General features: G+C 41.7%; 1 protein-coding gene across 1 annotated transcript; it reads left to right on the top strand.

Annotated features, from left to right (window-relative positions):
* The first annotated feature begins 11,238 nt into the window (after positions 1-11,238).
* Positions 11,239-14,868, top strand: LOC102806637 (uncharacterized). The gene is made up of 3 exons (XM_006819893.3): positions 11,239-11,378; positions 13,394-13,700; positions 14,563-14,868. Exons 2-3 carry the CDS (start codon positions 13,417-13,419, stop codon positions 14,702-14,704), a joined length of 426 nt encoding a protein of 141 aa, XP_006819956.1. The 5' UTR covers positions 11,239-11,378; positions 13,394-13,416; the 3' UTR covers positions 14,705-14,868.
* The last annotated feature ends 236 nt before the right edge of the window (positions 14,869-15,104 follow it).

The following is a 15,104-nucleotide window of genomic DNA, read 5'->3' as shown; positions in this document are numbered from 1 at the left end:
AACATCCCCGACAATCATATAACATCGCGGAAACAAAGGTATAACATCCCTGTCAATCGTATAACATTGCGGAACCAATCGTATGACATCCCCGACAATCGTATAACATCCCCGACAATCGTATAACATCGCGGAACCAAAGGTATAACATCCCCGACAATCGTATAACATCGCGGAACCAAAGGTATAACATCCCCGACAATCATATAACATAGCGGAACCAATCGTATAACATCCACGACAATCATATAACATCGCGGAACCAAAGGTATAACATCCCCGACAATCATATAACATCGCGGAACCAAAGGTATAACATCCCCGACAATCGCATAACATCGCGGAACCAAAGGTATAACATCCCCGACAATCATATAACATAGCGGAACCAATCGTATAACATCCCCGACAATCGTATAGCATCGTGGAACCAATCGTACAACATCCCCAACAATCGTATAACATTGCGGAACCAATCGTATAACATCCCCGACAATCGTATAGCATTGTGGAACCAATCGTACAACATCCCCAACAATCGTATAACATTGCGGAACCAATCGTATAACATCCCCGACAATCGTATAGTATCGTGGAACCAATCGTTCAACATTCCCGACAATCGTATAGCTTCGCGGAACCAATCGTACAACATCCCCGACAATCGTATAGCATCGGGGAACCAAAGGTATAACATCACCGACAATCGTATAGCATCGCGGAACCAATCGTACAACATCCCCGACAATCGTATAGCATCGCGGAACCAATCGTACAACATCCCCGACAATCGTATAGCATCGCGGAGCCAAAGGTATAACATCCCCGACAATCGTATAACATCGCGGAACCAAAGGTATAACATCCCCGACAATCATATAACATCGCGGAACCAAAGGTATAACATCTCCGACAATCGTAAAACATCGCGGAACTAAAGGTATAACATCTCCGACAATCGTAAAACATCGCGGAACTAAAGGTATAACATCCCCGACAATCGTATAACATCGCGGAACCAGAGGTATAACATCCCCGACAAACGTATAACATCGCGGAACCAAAGGTATAACATCCCCGACAATCGTAGAACATCGCGGAACCAAAGGTATAACATCCCCGACAATCATATAACATCGCGGAACAAAAGGTATAACATTTCCGACAATCGTAAAACATCGCGGAACCAAAGGTAAAACATCCCCGACAATCGAATAACATCGCGGAACCAAAGGTATAACATCCCTGACAATCGTATAACATCGCGGAACCAAAGGTATAACATCTCCGACAATCGTATAACATCGCGGAACCAAAGGTATAACATCCCCGACAATCATATAACATAGCGGAACCAATCGTATAACATCCACGACAATCGTATAACATCACGGAACCAAAGGTATAACATCCCCGACAATCATATAACATCGCGGAATCAAAGGTATAACATCCCCGACAATCGCATAACATCGCGGAACCAAAGGTATAACATCCCCGACAATCATATAACATTGCGGAACCAATCGTATAACATCCCCGACAATCGTATAACATCTCTGACAATCGTATAACATCGCGGAACCAAAGGTATAACATCCCCGACATTCGTATAACATCGCGGAACCAAAGGTATAACATCCCTGACAATCGTATAACATCGCGGAACCAATCGTATAACGTCCCCGACAATCGTATAACATCGCGGAACCAAAGGTACAACATCCCGACAATTGTATAACATTGCGGAACCAATTGTATAACATCCCTGTCAATCGTATAACATTGCGGAACCAATTGTATAACATCCCTGTCAATCGTATAACATTGCAGAACCAATCGTATAACATCCCCGACAATCATACAGCATCGCGGAACCAATCGTACATCATCCTTAACAATTCTTTAACATCGCGGAACCAATCGTATTACATCCCCGACAATCGTATAACATCGCGGAACCAATCGTATAACATCCCTGACAATCGTATAGCATCACGGAACCAATCGTATAACATCCCCGACAATCGTATAGCATCGCGGAACCAATCGTATAACATCCCCGAGAATCATATAACATCGCGGAACCAATCGTATAACATCCCCGACAATCGTATAACATCGTAGAGACAATCGTATAACATCCCCGACAATCGTATAGCATCGCAGAACCAATCGTATAACATCCCCGACAATCGTATAACATCGCAGAGCCAATCGTATAACATCCCAGACAATCGTATAACATCGCAGAGCCAATCGTATAACATCTCCGACAATCGTATAGCATAGCGGGACCAATCGTATAACATCCCCGACAATCGTATAGCATCGGGTAGCCAATCGTATAACGTCCCCAACAATCATATAACATCGTGGAACCAATCGTATAACATCCCCTATAATCATATAACATCGCGGAACCAAAGGTATAACATCCCCGACATTCGTATAACATCGCGGAACCAAAGGTGTAACATCCCTGGCAATCGTATAACATCGCGGAACCAATCGTATAATGTCCCCGACAATCATATAACATCGCGGAACCAAAGGTACAACATCCGCGACAATCGTATAACATCGCGGAACCAATTGTATAACATCCCAGTCAATCGTATAACATTACGGAACCAATTGTATAACATCACTGTCAATTGTATAACATTGCGGAACCAATCGTATAACATCCCCGACAATCGTATAACATCTCCGACAATCGTATAACATCGCGGAACCAAAGGTATAACATCTCCGACATTCGTATAACATCGCGGAACCAAAGGTATAACATCCCTGACAATCATATAACATCGCGGAACCAATCGTATAACATCCCCGACAATCGTATAACATCTTTGACAATCGTATAACATCGCGGAACCAAAGGTATAACATCCCCGACATTCGTATAACATCGCGGAACCAAAGGTATAACATCCCTGACAATCGTATAACATCGCGGAACCAATCGTATAACGTCCCCCACAATCGTATAACATCGCGGAACCAAAGGTACAACATCCCGACAATTGTATAACATCGCGGAACCAATTGTATAACATCCCTGTCAATCGTATAACATTGCGAAACCAATTGTATAACATCCCTGTCAATTGTATAACATTGCAGAACCAATCGTATAACATCCCCGACAATCATACAGCATCGCGAAACCAATCGTACATCATCCTTAACAATTCTTTAACATCGCGGGACCAATCGTATTACATCCCCGACAATCGTATAACATCGCGGAACCAAAGGTATAACATCCCCGACAATCATATAACATAGCGGAACCAATCGTATAACATCCACGACAATCGTATAACATCGCGGAACCAAAGGTATAACATCCTCGACAATCATATAACATCGCGGAATCAAAGGTATAACATCCCCGACAATCGCATAACATCGCGGAACCAAAGGTATAACATCCCCGACAATCATATAACATTGCGGAACCAATCGTATAACATCCCCGACAATCGTATAACATCTCTGACAATCGTATAACATCGCGGAACCAAAGGTATAACATCCCCGACATTCGTATAACATCGCGGAACCAAAGGTATAACATCCCTGACAATCGTATAACATCGCGGAACCAATCGTATAACGTCCCCGACAATCGTATAGCATCGTAGAACCAATCATATAACATCCCCGACAATTGTATAGCATCGCAGAACCAATCGTATAACATCCCCGACAATCGTATAACATCGCAGAGCCAATCGTATAACATCCCAGACAATCGTATAACATCGCAGAACCAATCGTATAACATCCCCGACAATCGTATAGCATAGCGGGACCAATCGTATAACATCCCCGTCAATCGTATAGCATCGGGTAGCCAATCGTATAACGTCCCCAACAATCATATAACATCGCGGAACCAATCGTAAAACATCCCCTACAATCATATAACATCGCGGAACCAAAGGTATAACATCCCCGACATTCATATAACATCGCGGAACCAAAGGTATAACATCCCTGGCAATCGTATAACATCGCGGAACCAATCGTATAATGTCCCCGACAATCGTATAACATCGCGGAACCAAAGGTACAACATCCGCGACAATCGTATAACATCGCGGAACCAATTGTATAACATCCCAGTCAATCGTATAACATTACGGAACCAATTGTATAACATCACTGTCAATTGTATAACATTGCGGAACCAATCGTATAACATCCCCGACAATCGTATAACATCTCCGACAATCGTATAACATCGCGGAACCAAAGGTATAACATTTCCGACATTCGTATAACATCGCGGAACCAAAGGTATAACATCCCTGACAATCGTATAACATCGCGGAACCAATCGTATAACATCCCCGACAATCGTATAACATCTCTGACAATCGTATAACATCACGGAACCAAAGGTATAACATCCCCGACATTCGTATAACATCGCGGAACCAAAGGTATAACATCCCTGACAATCGTATAACATCGCGGAACCAATCGTATAACGTCCCCGACAATCGTATAACATCGCGGAACCAAAGGTACAACATCCCGACAATTGTATAACATCGCGGAACCAAAGGTATAACATCCCTGACAATCGTATAACATCGCGGAACCAATCGTATAACGTCCCCGACAATCGTATAACATCGCGGAACCAAAGGTACAACATCCCGACAATTGTATAACATCGCGGAACCAATTGTATAACATCCCTGTCAATCGTATAACATTGCGAAACCAATTGTATAACATCCCTGTCAATTGTATAACATTGCAGAACCAATCGTATAACATCCCCGACAATCATACAGCATCGCGGAACCAATCGTACATCATCCTTAACAATTCTTTAACATCGCGGAACCAATCGTATAACATCCACGACAATCGTATAACATCGCGGAACCAAAGGTATAACATCCTCGACAATCATATAACATCGCGGAATCAAAGGTATAACATCCCCGACAATCGCATAACATCGCGGAACCAAAGGTATAACATCCCCGACAATCATATAACATTGCGGAACCAATCGTATAACATCCCCGACAATCGTATAACATCTCTGACAATCGTATAACATCGCGGAACCAAAGGTATAACATCCCCGACATTCGTATAACATCGCGGAACCAAAGGTATAACATCCCTGACAATCGTATAACATCGCGGAACCAATCGTATAACGTCCCCGACAATCGTATAACATCGCGGAACCAAAGGTACAACATCCCGACAATTGTATAACATCGCGGAACCAATTGTATAACATCCCTGTCAATCGTATAACATTGCGGAACCAATTGTATAACATCCCTGTCAATCGTATAACATTGCAGAACCAATCGTATAACATCCCCAACAATCATACAGCATCGCGGAACCAATCGTACATCATCCTTAACAATTCTTTAACATCGCGGAACCAATCGTATTACATCCCCGACAATCGTATAACATCGCGGAACGAATCGTATAACATCCCTGACAATCGTATAGCATCGCGGAACCAATCGTATAACATCCCCGACAATCGTATAGCATCGCGGAACCAATCGTATAACATCCCCGAGAATCATATAACATCGCGGAACCAATCGTATAACATCCCCGACAATCGTATAACATCGTTGAGACAATCGTATAACATCCCCGACAATCGTATAGCATCGTAGAACCAATCATATAACATCCCCGACAATTGTATAGCATCGCAGAACCAATCGTATAACATCCCCGACAATCGTATAACATCGCAGAGCCAATCGTATAACATCCCAGACAATCGTATAACATCGCAGAACCAATCGTATAACATCCCCGACAATCGTATAGCATAGCGGGACCAATCGTATAACATCCCCGACAATTGTATAGCATCGGGTATCCAATCGTATAACGTCCCCAACAATCATATAACATCGCGGAACCAATCGTAAAACATCCCCTACAATCATATAACATCGCGGAACCAAAGGTATAACATCCCCGACATTCGTATAACATCGCGGAACCAAAGGTATAACATCCCTGGCAATCGTATAACATCGCGGAACCAATCGTATAATGTCCCCGACAATCGTATAACATCGTGGAACCAAAGGTACAACATCCGCGACAATCGTATAACATCGCGGAACCAATTGTATAACATCCCAGTCAATCGTATAACATTACGGAACCAATTGTATAACATCACTGTCAATTGTATAACATTGCGGAACCAATCGTATAACATCCCCGACAATCGTATAACATCTCCGACAATCGTATAACATCGCGGAACCAAAGGTATAACATCTCCGACATTCGTATAACATCGCGGAACCAAAGGTATAACATCCCTGACAATCGTATAACATCGCGGAACCAATCGTATAACATCCCCGACAATCGTATAACATCTCTGACAATCGTATAACATCGCGGAACCAAAGGTATATCATCCCCGACATTCGTATAACATCGCGGAACCAAAGGTATAACATCCCTGACAATCGTATAACATCGCGGAACCAATCGTATAACGTCCCCGACAATCGTATAACATCGCGGAACCAAAGGTACAACATCCCGACAATTGTATAACATCGCAGAACCAATTGTATAACATCCCTGTCAATCGTATAACATTGCGGAACCAATTGTATAACAGCCCTGTCAATCGTATAACATTGCAGAACCAATCGTATAACATCCCCGACAATCATACAGCATCGCGGAACCAATCGTACATCATCCTTAACAATTCTTTAACATCGCGGAACCAATCGTATTACATCCCCGACAATCGTATAACATCGCAGAACCAATCGTATAACATCCCTGACAATCGTATAGCATCGCGGAACCAATCGTATAACATCCCCGACAATCGTATAGCATCGCGGAACCAATCGTATAACATCCCCGAGAATCATATAACATCGCGGAACCAATCGTATAACATCCCCGACAATCGTATAACATCGTTGAGACAATCGTATAACATCCCCGACAATCGTATAGCATCGTAGAACCAATCATATAACATCCCCGACAATCGTATAGCATCGCAGAACCAATCGTATAACATCGCAGAGCCAATCGTATAACATCGCAGAGCCAATCGTATAACATCCCAGACAATCGTATAACATCGCAGAACCAATCGTATAACATCCCCGACAATCGTATAGCATCGGGTAGCCAATCGTATAACGTCCCCAACAATCATATAACATCGCGGAACCAATCGTATAACATCCCCTACAATCATATAACATCGCGGAACCAAAGGTATAACATCCCCGACATTCGTATAACATCGCAGAACCAAAGGTATAACATCCCTGGCAATCGTATAACATCGCGGAACAAATCGTATAATGTCCCCGACAATCGTATAACATCGCGGAACCAAAGGTACAACATCCGCGACAATCGTATAACATCGCGGAACCAATTGTATAACATCCCAGTCAATCGTATAACATTACGGAACCAATTGTATAACATCACTGTCAATTGTATAACATTGCGGAACCAATCGTATAACATCCCTGACAATCGTATAACATCTCCGACAATCGTGTAACATCGCGGAACCAAAGGTATAACATCTCCGACATTCGTATAACATCGCGGAACCAAAGGTATAACATCCCTGACAATCGTATAACATCGCGGAACCAATCATATAACGTCCCCGACAATCGTATAACATCGCGGAACCAAAGGTATAACATCCCTGACAATCGTATAACATCGCGGAACCAATCGTATAACGTCCCCGACAATCATATAACATCACGGAACCAAAGGTACAACATCCCCGACAATTGTATAACATCGCGGAACCAATTGTATAACATCCCTGTCAATCGTATAACATTGCGGAACCAATCGTATAACATCCCCGACAATCGTATAACATCTCCGACAATCGTATAACATCGCGGAACCAAAGGTATAACATCCCCGACATTCGTATAACATCGCGGAACCAAAGTTATAACATCCCTGACAATCGTTTAACATCGCGGAACCAATTATATAACATCCCAGTCAATCGTATAACATTGCGGAACCAATTGTATAACATCACTGTCAATCGTATAACATTGCAGAACCAATTGTATAACATCCCTGTCAATCGTATAACATTGCGGAACCAATCGTATGACATCCCCGACAATCGTATAACATCCCCGACAATCGTATAACATCGCGGAACCAAAGGTATAACATCCCCGAAAATCGTATAACATCGCGGAACCAAAGGTATAACATCCCCGACAATCATATAACATAGCGGAACCAATCGTATAACATCCACGACAATCATATAACATCGCAGAACCAAAGGTATAACATCCCCGACAATCATATAACATCGCGGAACCAAAGGTATAACATCCCCGACAATCGCATAACATCGCGGAACCAAAGGTATAACATCCCCGACAATCATATAACATAGCGGAACCAATCGTATAACATCCACGACAATCATATAACATCGCGGAACCAAAGGTATAACATCCCCGACAATCATATAACATCGCGGAACCAAAGGTATAACATCCTCTACAATCGTATAACATCGCGGAACCAAAGGTATAACATCTCCGACAATCGTATAATATCGCGGAACCAAAGGTATAACATCCCCTACAATCGTATAACATTGCGGAACCAAAGATATAACATCCCCTACAATCGTATAACATCGCGGAACCAAAGGTATAACATCCCCGACATTCGTATAACATCGCGGAACCAAAGGTATAACATCCCTGACAATCGTATAACATCGCGGAACCAATCGTACAACATCCCCAACAATCATATAACATTGCGGAACCAATCGTATAACATCCCCGACAATCGTATAGCATCGTGGAACCAATCGTACAACATCCCCAACAATCGTATAACATTGCGGAACCAATCGTATAACATCCCCGACAATCGTATAGCATTGTGGAACCAATCGTACAACATCCCCAACAATCGTATAACATTGCGGAACCAATCGTATAACATCCCCGACAATCGTATAGCATCGTGGAACCAATCGTACAACATTCCCGACAATCGTATAGCTTCGCGGAACCAATCGTACAACATCCCCGACAATCGTATAGCATCGGGGAACCAAAGGTATAACATCACCGACAATCGTATAGCATCGCGGAACCAATCGTACAACATCCCTGACAATCGTATAGCATCGCGGAACCAATCGTACAACATCCCCGACAATCGTATAGCATCGTGGAGCCAAAGGTATAACATCCCCGACAATCGTATAACATCGCGGAACCAAAGGTATAACATCCCCGACAATCATATAACATCGCGGAACCAAAGGTATAACATCTCCGACAATCGTAAAACATCGCGGAACTAAAGGTATAACATCTCCGACAATCGTAAAACATCGCGGAACTAAAGGTATAACATCCCCGACAATCGTATAACATCGCGGAACCAAAGGTATAACATCCCCGACAATCGTATAACATCGCGGAACCAAAGGTATAACATCCCCGACAATCGTATAACATCGCGGAACCAAAGGTATAACATCCCCGACAATCATATAACATCGCGGAACCAAAGGTATAACATTTCCGACAATCGTAAAACATCGCGGAACCAAAGGTATAACATCCCCGACAATCGTATAACATCGCGGAACCAAAGGTATAACATCCCCGACAATCGTATAACATCGCGGAACCAAAGGTATAACATCTCCGACAATTGTATAACATCGCGGAACCAAAGGTATAATATCCCCGACAATCATATAACATAGCGGAACCAATCGTATAACATCCACGACAATCGTATAACATCGCGGAACCAAAGGTATAACATCCCCGACAATCATATAACATCGCGGAATCAAAGGTATAACATCCCCGACAATCGCATAACATCGCGGAACCAAAGGTATAACATCCCCGACAATCATATAACATAGCGGAACCAAACGTATAGCATCCACGACAATCGTATAACATCGCGGAACCAATCGTATAACGTCCCCGACAATCGTATAACATCGCGGAACCAAAGGTATAACATCCCCGACAATCGTATAACATCGCGGAACCAAAGGTATAACATCCCCGACAATCGTATAACATCGCGGAACCAAAGGTATAACATCTCCGACAATCGTATAACATCGCGGAACCAAAGGTATAACATCCCCGACAATCATATAACATAGCGGAACCAATCGTATAACATCCACGACAATCGTATAACATCGCGGAACCAAAGGTATAACATCCCCGACAATCATATAACATCGCGGAATCAAAGGTATAACATCCCCGACAATCGCATAACATCGCGGAACCAAAGGTATAACATCCCCGACAATCATATAACATAGCGGAACCAAACGTATAGCATCCACGACAATCGTATAACATCGCGGAACCAATCGTATAACGTCCCCGACAATCGTATAACATCGCGGAACCAAAGGTATAACATCTCCGACAATCGTAAAAAAACAAACATAGTGTAACTATTGCAGCCTTGACCAATGAGAATCTAGATTGGATAACACGTGGAAGGCTGGATACAAACTAATGATGCACGGCTTTTCTGAGTATAAAATATCGCGGAACCAAAGGTATAACATCCCCGACAATTATATAACATCGCGGAACCAAAGGTATAACATCCCCGAAAATCGTAAAACATCGCGGAACCAAAGGTATAACATCTCCGACAATCTTATAACATCGCGGAACCAATCGTATAACATCCACGACAATCGTATAACATCGCGGAACAAATCCTATAAGATCCAAGACAGTCGTACAATATTGCCGAATTTGTAGTTATGGTTCACCGTATTCCATAAACACGATGTAGATACCATGACCGAACACCTCCGCGCTGTGGCGATCCAGCACTATGGCTCTTAACACTGAGGGGCTTGGTCAACAGCGTAATACGTATGCCATTCATCGACAGTATACAAGTAAGGTTCATGTTATAATTTTACATATTTTATTCAAATGAAATGGCAGACATAGTTTGATTAACCCGGAAGTGTCACTACACATGCTATCTATTTATGAAACATGTCTATTTATAAAATATGATGTGTACATTTAGTTACATATCGATTGTTCGAAAAACCCATCATTATTTACAGATAAAGAGGGCGTCGGTTGCGAGAAACGAGTTTCTAGGTAATATTATCTCAACGAATTTCCGGAAATGACTCGCCCGAGCGACACAGTATATAACGCAATATAGTCGATTGTTGTTCAGTCAGTAGACGTCTTATCCGATAATAAACACCTATCTTTCTACCGGGTTGCTACGGCAGGGGATTTTGAACGTATGAGGTAAGTTGAGGGGTAACACGCGTTTACCGAGCACTGAAACCCGTTTACTTTTCAGCGTGCAGGCGTCCTTGAGTCCTATCGCTGTTATATGTACAAAATAATATAAGCCAATGCGCTTACTGATTGACCTGCCAGTTTTTCATTGTCGGTGAGACATAAATTATTACGTATTGTGTATTAAAAAATTACAGCTGCAATATAGTGACGTACATTGGAATTCGGGGTTTTCTTTCTGGCGTTATTAAAAAAATTACATTTTAGGTGATAATCCCAAAGATTATGTTGATCAATACATTTGTGCAAAATTGCATTATATTTTTATTAGTCGAGGTTTGTGGGCATGCATGTAGCGCGTGGTTGACGTATACCAATATGGGAGCAAAGGTCGAGTTGTATTACTAGTCTATACAGTGACGTAGGGGCGAATCAGACAACATGTATATTTGTATAATCATCGGAATTGAATTTTGTCTATTTTGGAAAATGTGACATGTCTTAGTCCATCGTGTCTTATCCGTTCCATATGAAACAAATGTGAAATGCCATAAAACAGGGAAAGCATGCTATTTTCACTCTATTCTGTACACCGTGTTTCTCCGAACCGAGTACGGTGACCCCCATATTTTTATTTCATTTTCCTCGTGACAAATGATGAGAATTTCAAATTTGGCTTTCTGTGTAGGATTCTATGTTAAAGGCGGTGGTCGTCATGTGCGACATTTGTGTTGATAAACATAAATTTTCCCATAATCCAATGCGCTCTCTTAATGTAAATCACAAGTATGAGGTTTGACCTAGACGTGACTTGCACAAATTACTATCAGGGGTAAATTCTTCTCCTCTAGGGTTCTCCACATGTGTCAGGGGGAAATATCGTTTCGTCTCTTTATCTCGTCCCCTTGAGGTACGGGACCGGGAAAGTCAGTTAAACTTTACAGTCAAATAAGACGCACACAACAAAATACGTTTCAACTCTCGTCTTAGTCGGTCAGTCGAGTACTCTATAAGACACAGCGCCCTGGGGAAAAGGTCCCCAAGACTATTGCAAGGCTGACTCAAGACTCTCTAGATTGCGTCAAGACTCCCCATGACTCTCCAGGACTGCGTCTCTCCTCGTGTACTCGCTAAGACCAACTAAAACAACTTTATTCATTTTCAAAACCTTAACCAATTACAGAGCAGTAAAAAGACTCTAGAGCGTAACCTTCACACATTCGACCTGCATACAGCCAATCACACTGAAGTACTGAACACGTCATATCTTTTGATTAATCGTTCACTACATTAATAACTACGAATACTAACTGTCAGAAATAGTAGTCCGAATAGCGACGGTTATCTCGTAATTAGTTCCAAATCACTGAGTCGAGTTCCGTCCAGGACCTCGCCTGCCTAAACGATGACAGATATAACACCTCCATTCGCTAGTAATCAGCTAATTAAGTCGATTAACAGATACGCAAAAACAAATTCATCACATTACCGCCGGTGACTCCTTCCATACCTTCAACTAACTAAAGCCTGGTAGTAACGTAGTCTCGTACACTACAACATACAGCGCTGTTTGTGCTGATAAGCTTTGGTGAGGCGAAGCGGCAAGTGACTTGCTTTAATAGTCAACTACTCAAGTAGGGTAGTCGTTCGGTCCTTGACGACCAACGTAGTCTTCGTTTTTTTGGGGTCAGTTTCATATAAAATTATGAATTATGCAGTGAATATTGTGACAATGTAATCCCACATACAGCTGATATGAAAAAATCACTGAACGTATACACTTTTCTTCTCCAAACGGAATATAAATGCACGCGTTCTCACCTTACGTGGAATCGGCTGATCTGTTTACACGTACGCATAGACGTTCCCAGGATTCGATGACATCGACGCACAAACGCGTGACGTCACGCGTAATCGTCACGTAAAACCCAAACCATGAAGAGCGCTCCGCGCGGCACGTGGTGATAATGTCACTGTAATGCTTTCAACTCTCACAACTCGTTTCAATGCATTCTTTTCAGATTTATTGCAAAAAAGAACTAACATGGCTGCGATAATACGCAACGCCATGCAAGAGTATAACGTGTATCCAAGTGATATTGACGGGAAATATAAATTACAGAACGTACGTGGAAACGCACATTCTCGTTGTTCACGTAAAACATGTGGAAAGTCATGGGGCTCTCATCTTGGGTGGATAACGATAGATTTCCAACAACGAAGGATAAGTAAATTCTGGCAACAGAAATGTAAATCTTGCGGACAAACAGAAAGAATGCACTTCAGCCCAGACGAACTGGCCAGAATGATTGAAATCGCACTTATCAGGTATATTATTATGTTTAGTCAATAGGTATAATCAGACAAGACGGTTAAAGTTATGTTCACGGTATCCTTCGGACAGGGGGGCAAGGGGTAGCTGGTACAGTTTTACATGAAATAAAAAGGGCTTTTTACAATTTGCAAGGAAAAATAGACGTTTTTACAGTTTACAGTGAAAATTGAATTTTGCAGTGAATTGTGTCATCTAGTCGTTTTACAGTTTCGAAAATGTAATTTCCCTGGATTTTTCTTTACGATTTTTTTTATTTGGATGTAAATTCTTGTACGTACCGAGAAAAAATGCACATTTTTACAGTGTACGAAAAAAATATTTGATTGATTACGTTGTACGTCTAGCCTGTGATTACAGAATTACGGAATTTATTTTTTCAATTTACGTTGTACGAACAAAAAATATTGCAATTACGTTGAACGAAAATAACCCTTGCCCCCCACTTCGGAGGACCACAGTGATCTGACTGAGGTCGCATTATACAATCGAATGTGTTGTGTTACACTTATATTGAGAAATGGTATAAGTCACGTCCCCCTCTCTATGACGACCACATATCCAACCAATATGGAAGTTATGAATGTAGTCCTTACTCCCATCACAATGCTTCCGGTGTTGGTCCGTATTTGAATATACACTGAAAATACTTTTTTTTTCTATATTTTACATTCAACTCATTAACAATCAGTGACAATAAACTTCATACAAAATGCTAGAATGTCTTTTCAGTGAAAATTAATTCCAGCTAAAATGAAATATTTTACATCAGAAGGTCTGTGCACAAACAAAACTTAACAATTATATGTTGAAGTGGTAATTGTGATTGCTATGTTTATGTGGTTTAAATTATTTCAGATGCCTGGCGTTAATTGATGGAACATATGTTGACAATCGTCGGGATGGAGAAGACACTACTATAGCAAAGCCACACAAGCCTGAGTTGTGTGAGAAATGCAAGTGGGGGGAACGAAGGTGCTGGGTTTCGAGAGCACGTTAAAACTGATACAAATGATTCGTTTACATTGTATAACCTGAGACAACGAGCCTTTTAGGATTAAGCCAGTGGTCTGAAAACTACGGCATAGTATTCTAATTACGCTTATATATTCCTCTATGGAAAATCAGTTGATGATAAATAAACTAAAGACACTCATATCAAAAGGAGGATAACAGTTAATTCCATAAACCTTTCACAACAAATATACGCCTTTTGCGCATTGTACTGCCTAATGGTCCAGCCAGTTAACAACGCCAGCATGAAGCAGTGTATCAGCAGGGTGTTTATTGTGGTATATTTCCAGACAAATAATTAATTATTATTCTGATGTATATCTGCATTTTAACTTGAAGACAAATAATAGGTACAGACTTCACAAATGTACCCTATGTCACAGCAA

This window comes from Saccoglossus kowalevskii, chromosome 9 (assembly GCF_978046115.1).
Source record: "Saccoglossus kowalevskii chromosome 9, keSacKowa6.1, whole genome shotgun sequence".
Taxonomy (NCBI): Eukaryota; Metazoa; Hemichordata; class Enteropneusta; family Harrimaniidae; genus Saccoglossus; species Saccoglossus kowalevskii.
The sequence above is the reverse complement of the archived record's forward strand: the minus strand, read 5'-3'. Positions and strand labels throughout refer to the sequence as shown.

Bases quoted from the DNA above. Each gene is read 5' to 3' on its own strand.
- LOC102806637 (XM_006819893.3), top strand. From the start codon at position 13,417: ATGGCTGCGATAATACGCAACGCCATGCAAGAGTATAACGTGTATCCA. The intron at 13,701-14,562 runs GTATATTATTAT...AAATTATTTCAG, and splicing joins ATTGAAATCGCACTTATCAG to ATGCCTGGCGTTAATTGATG.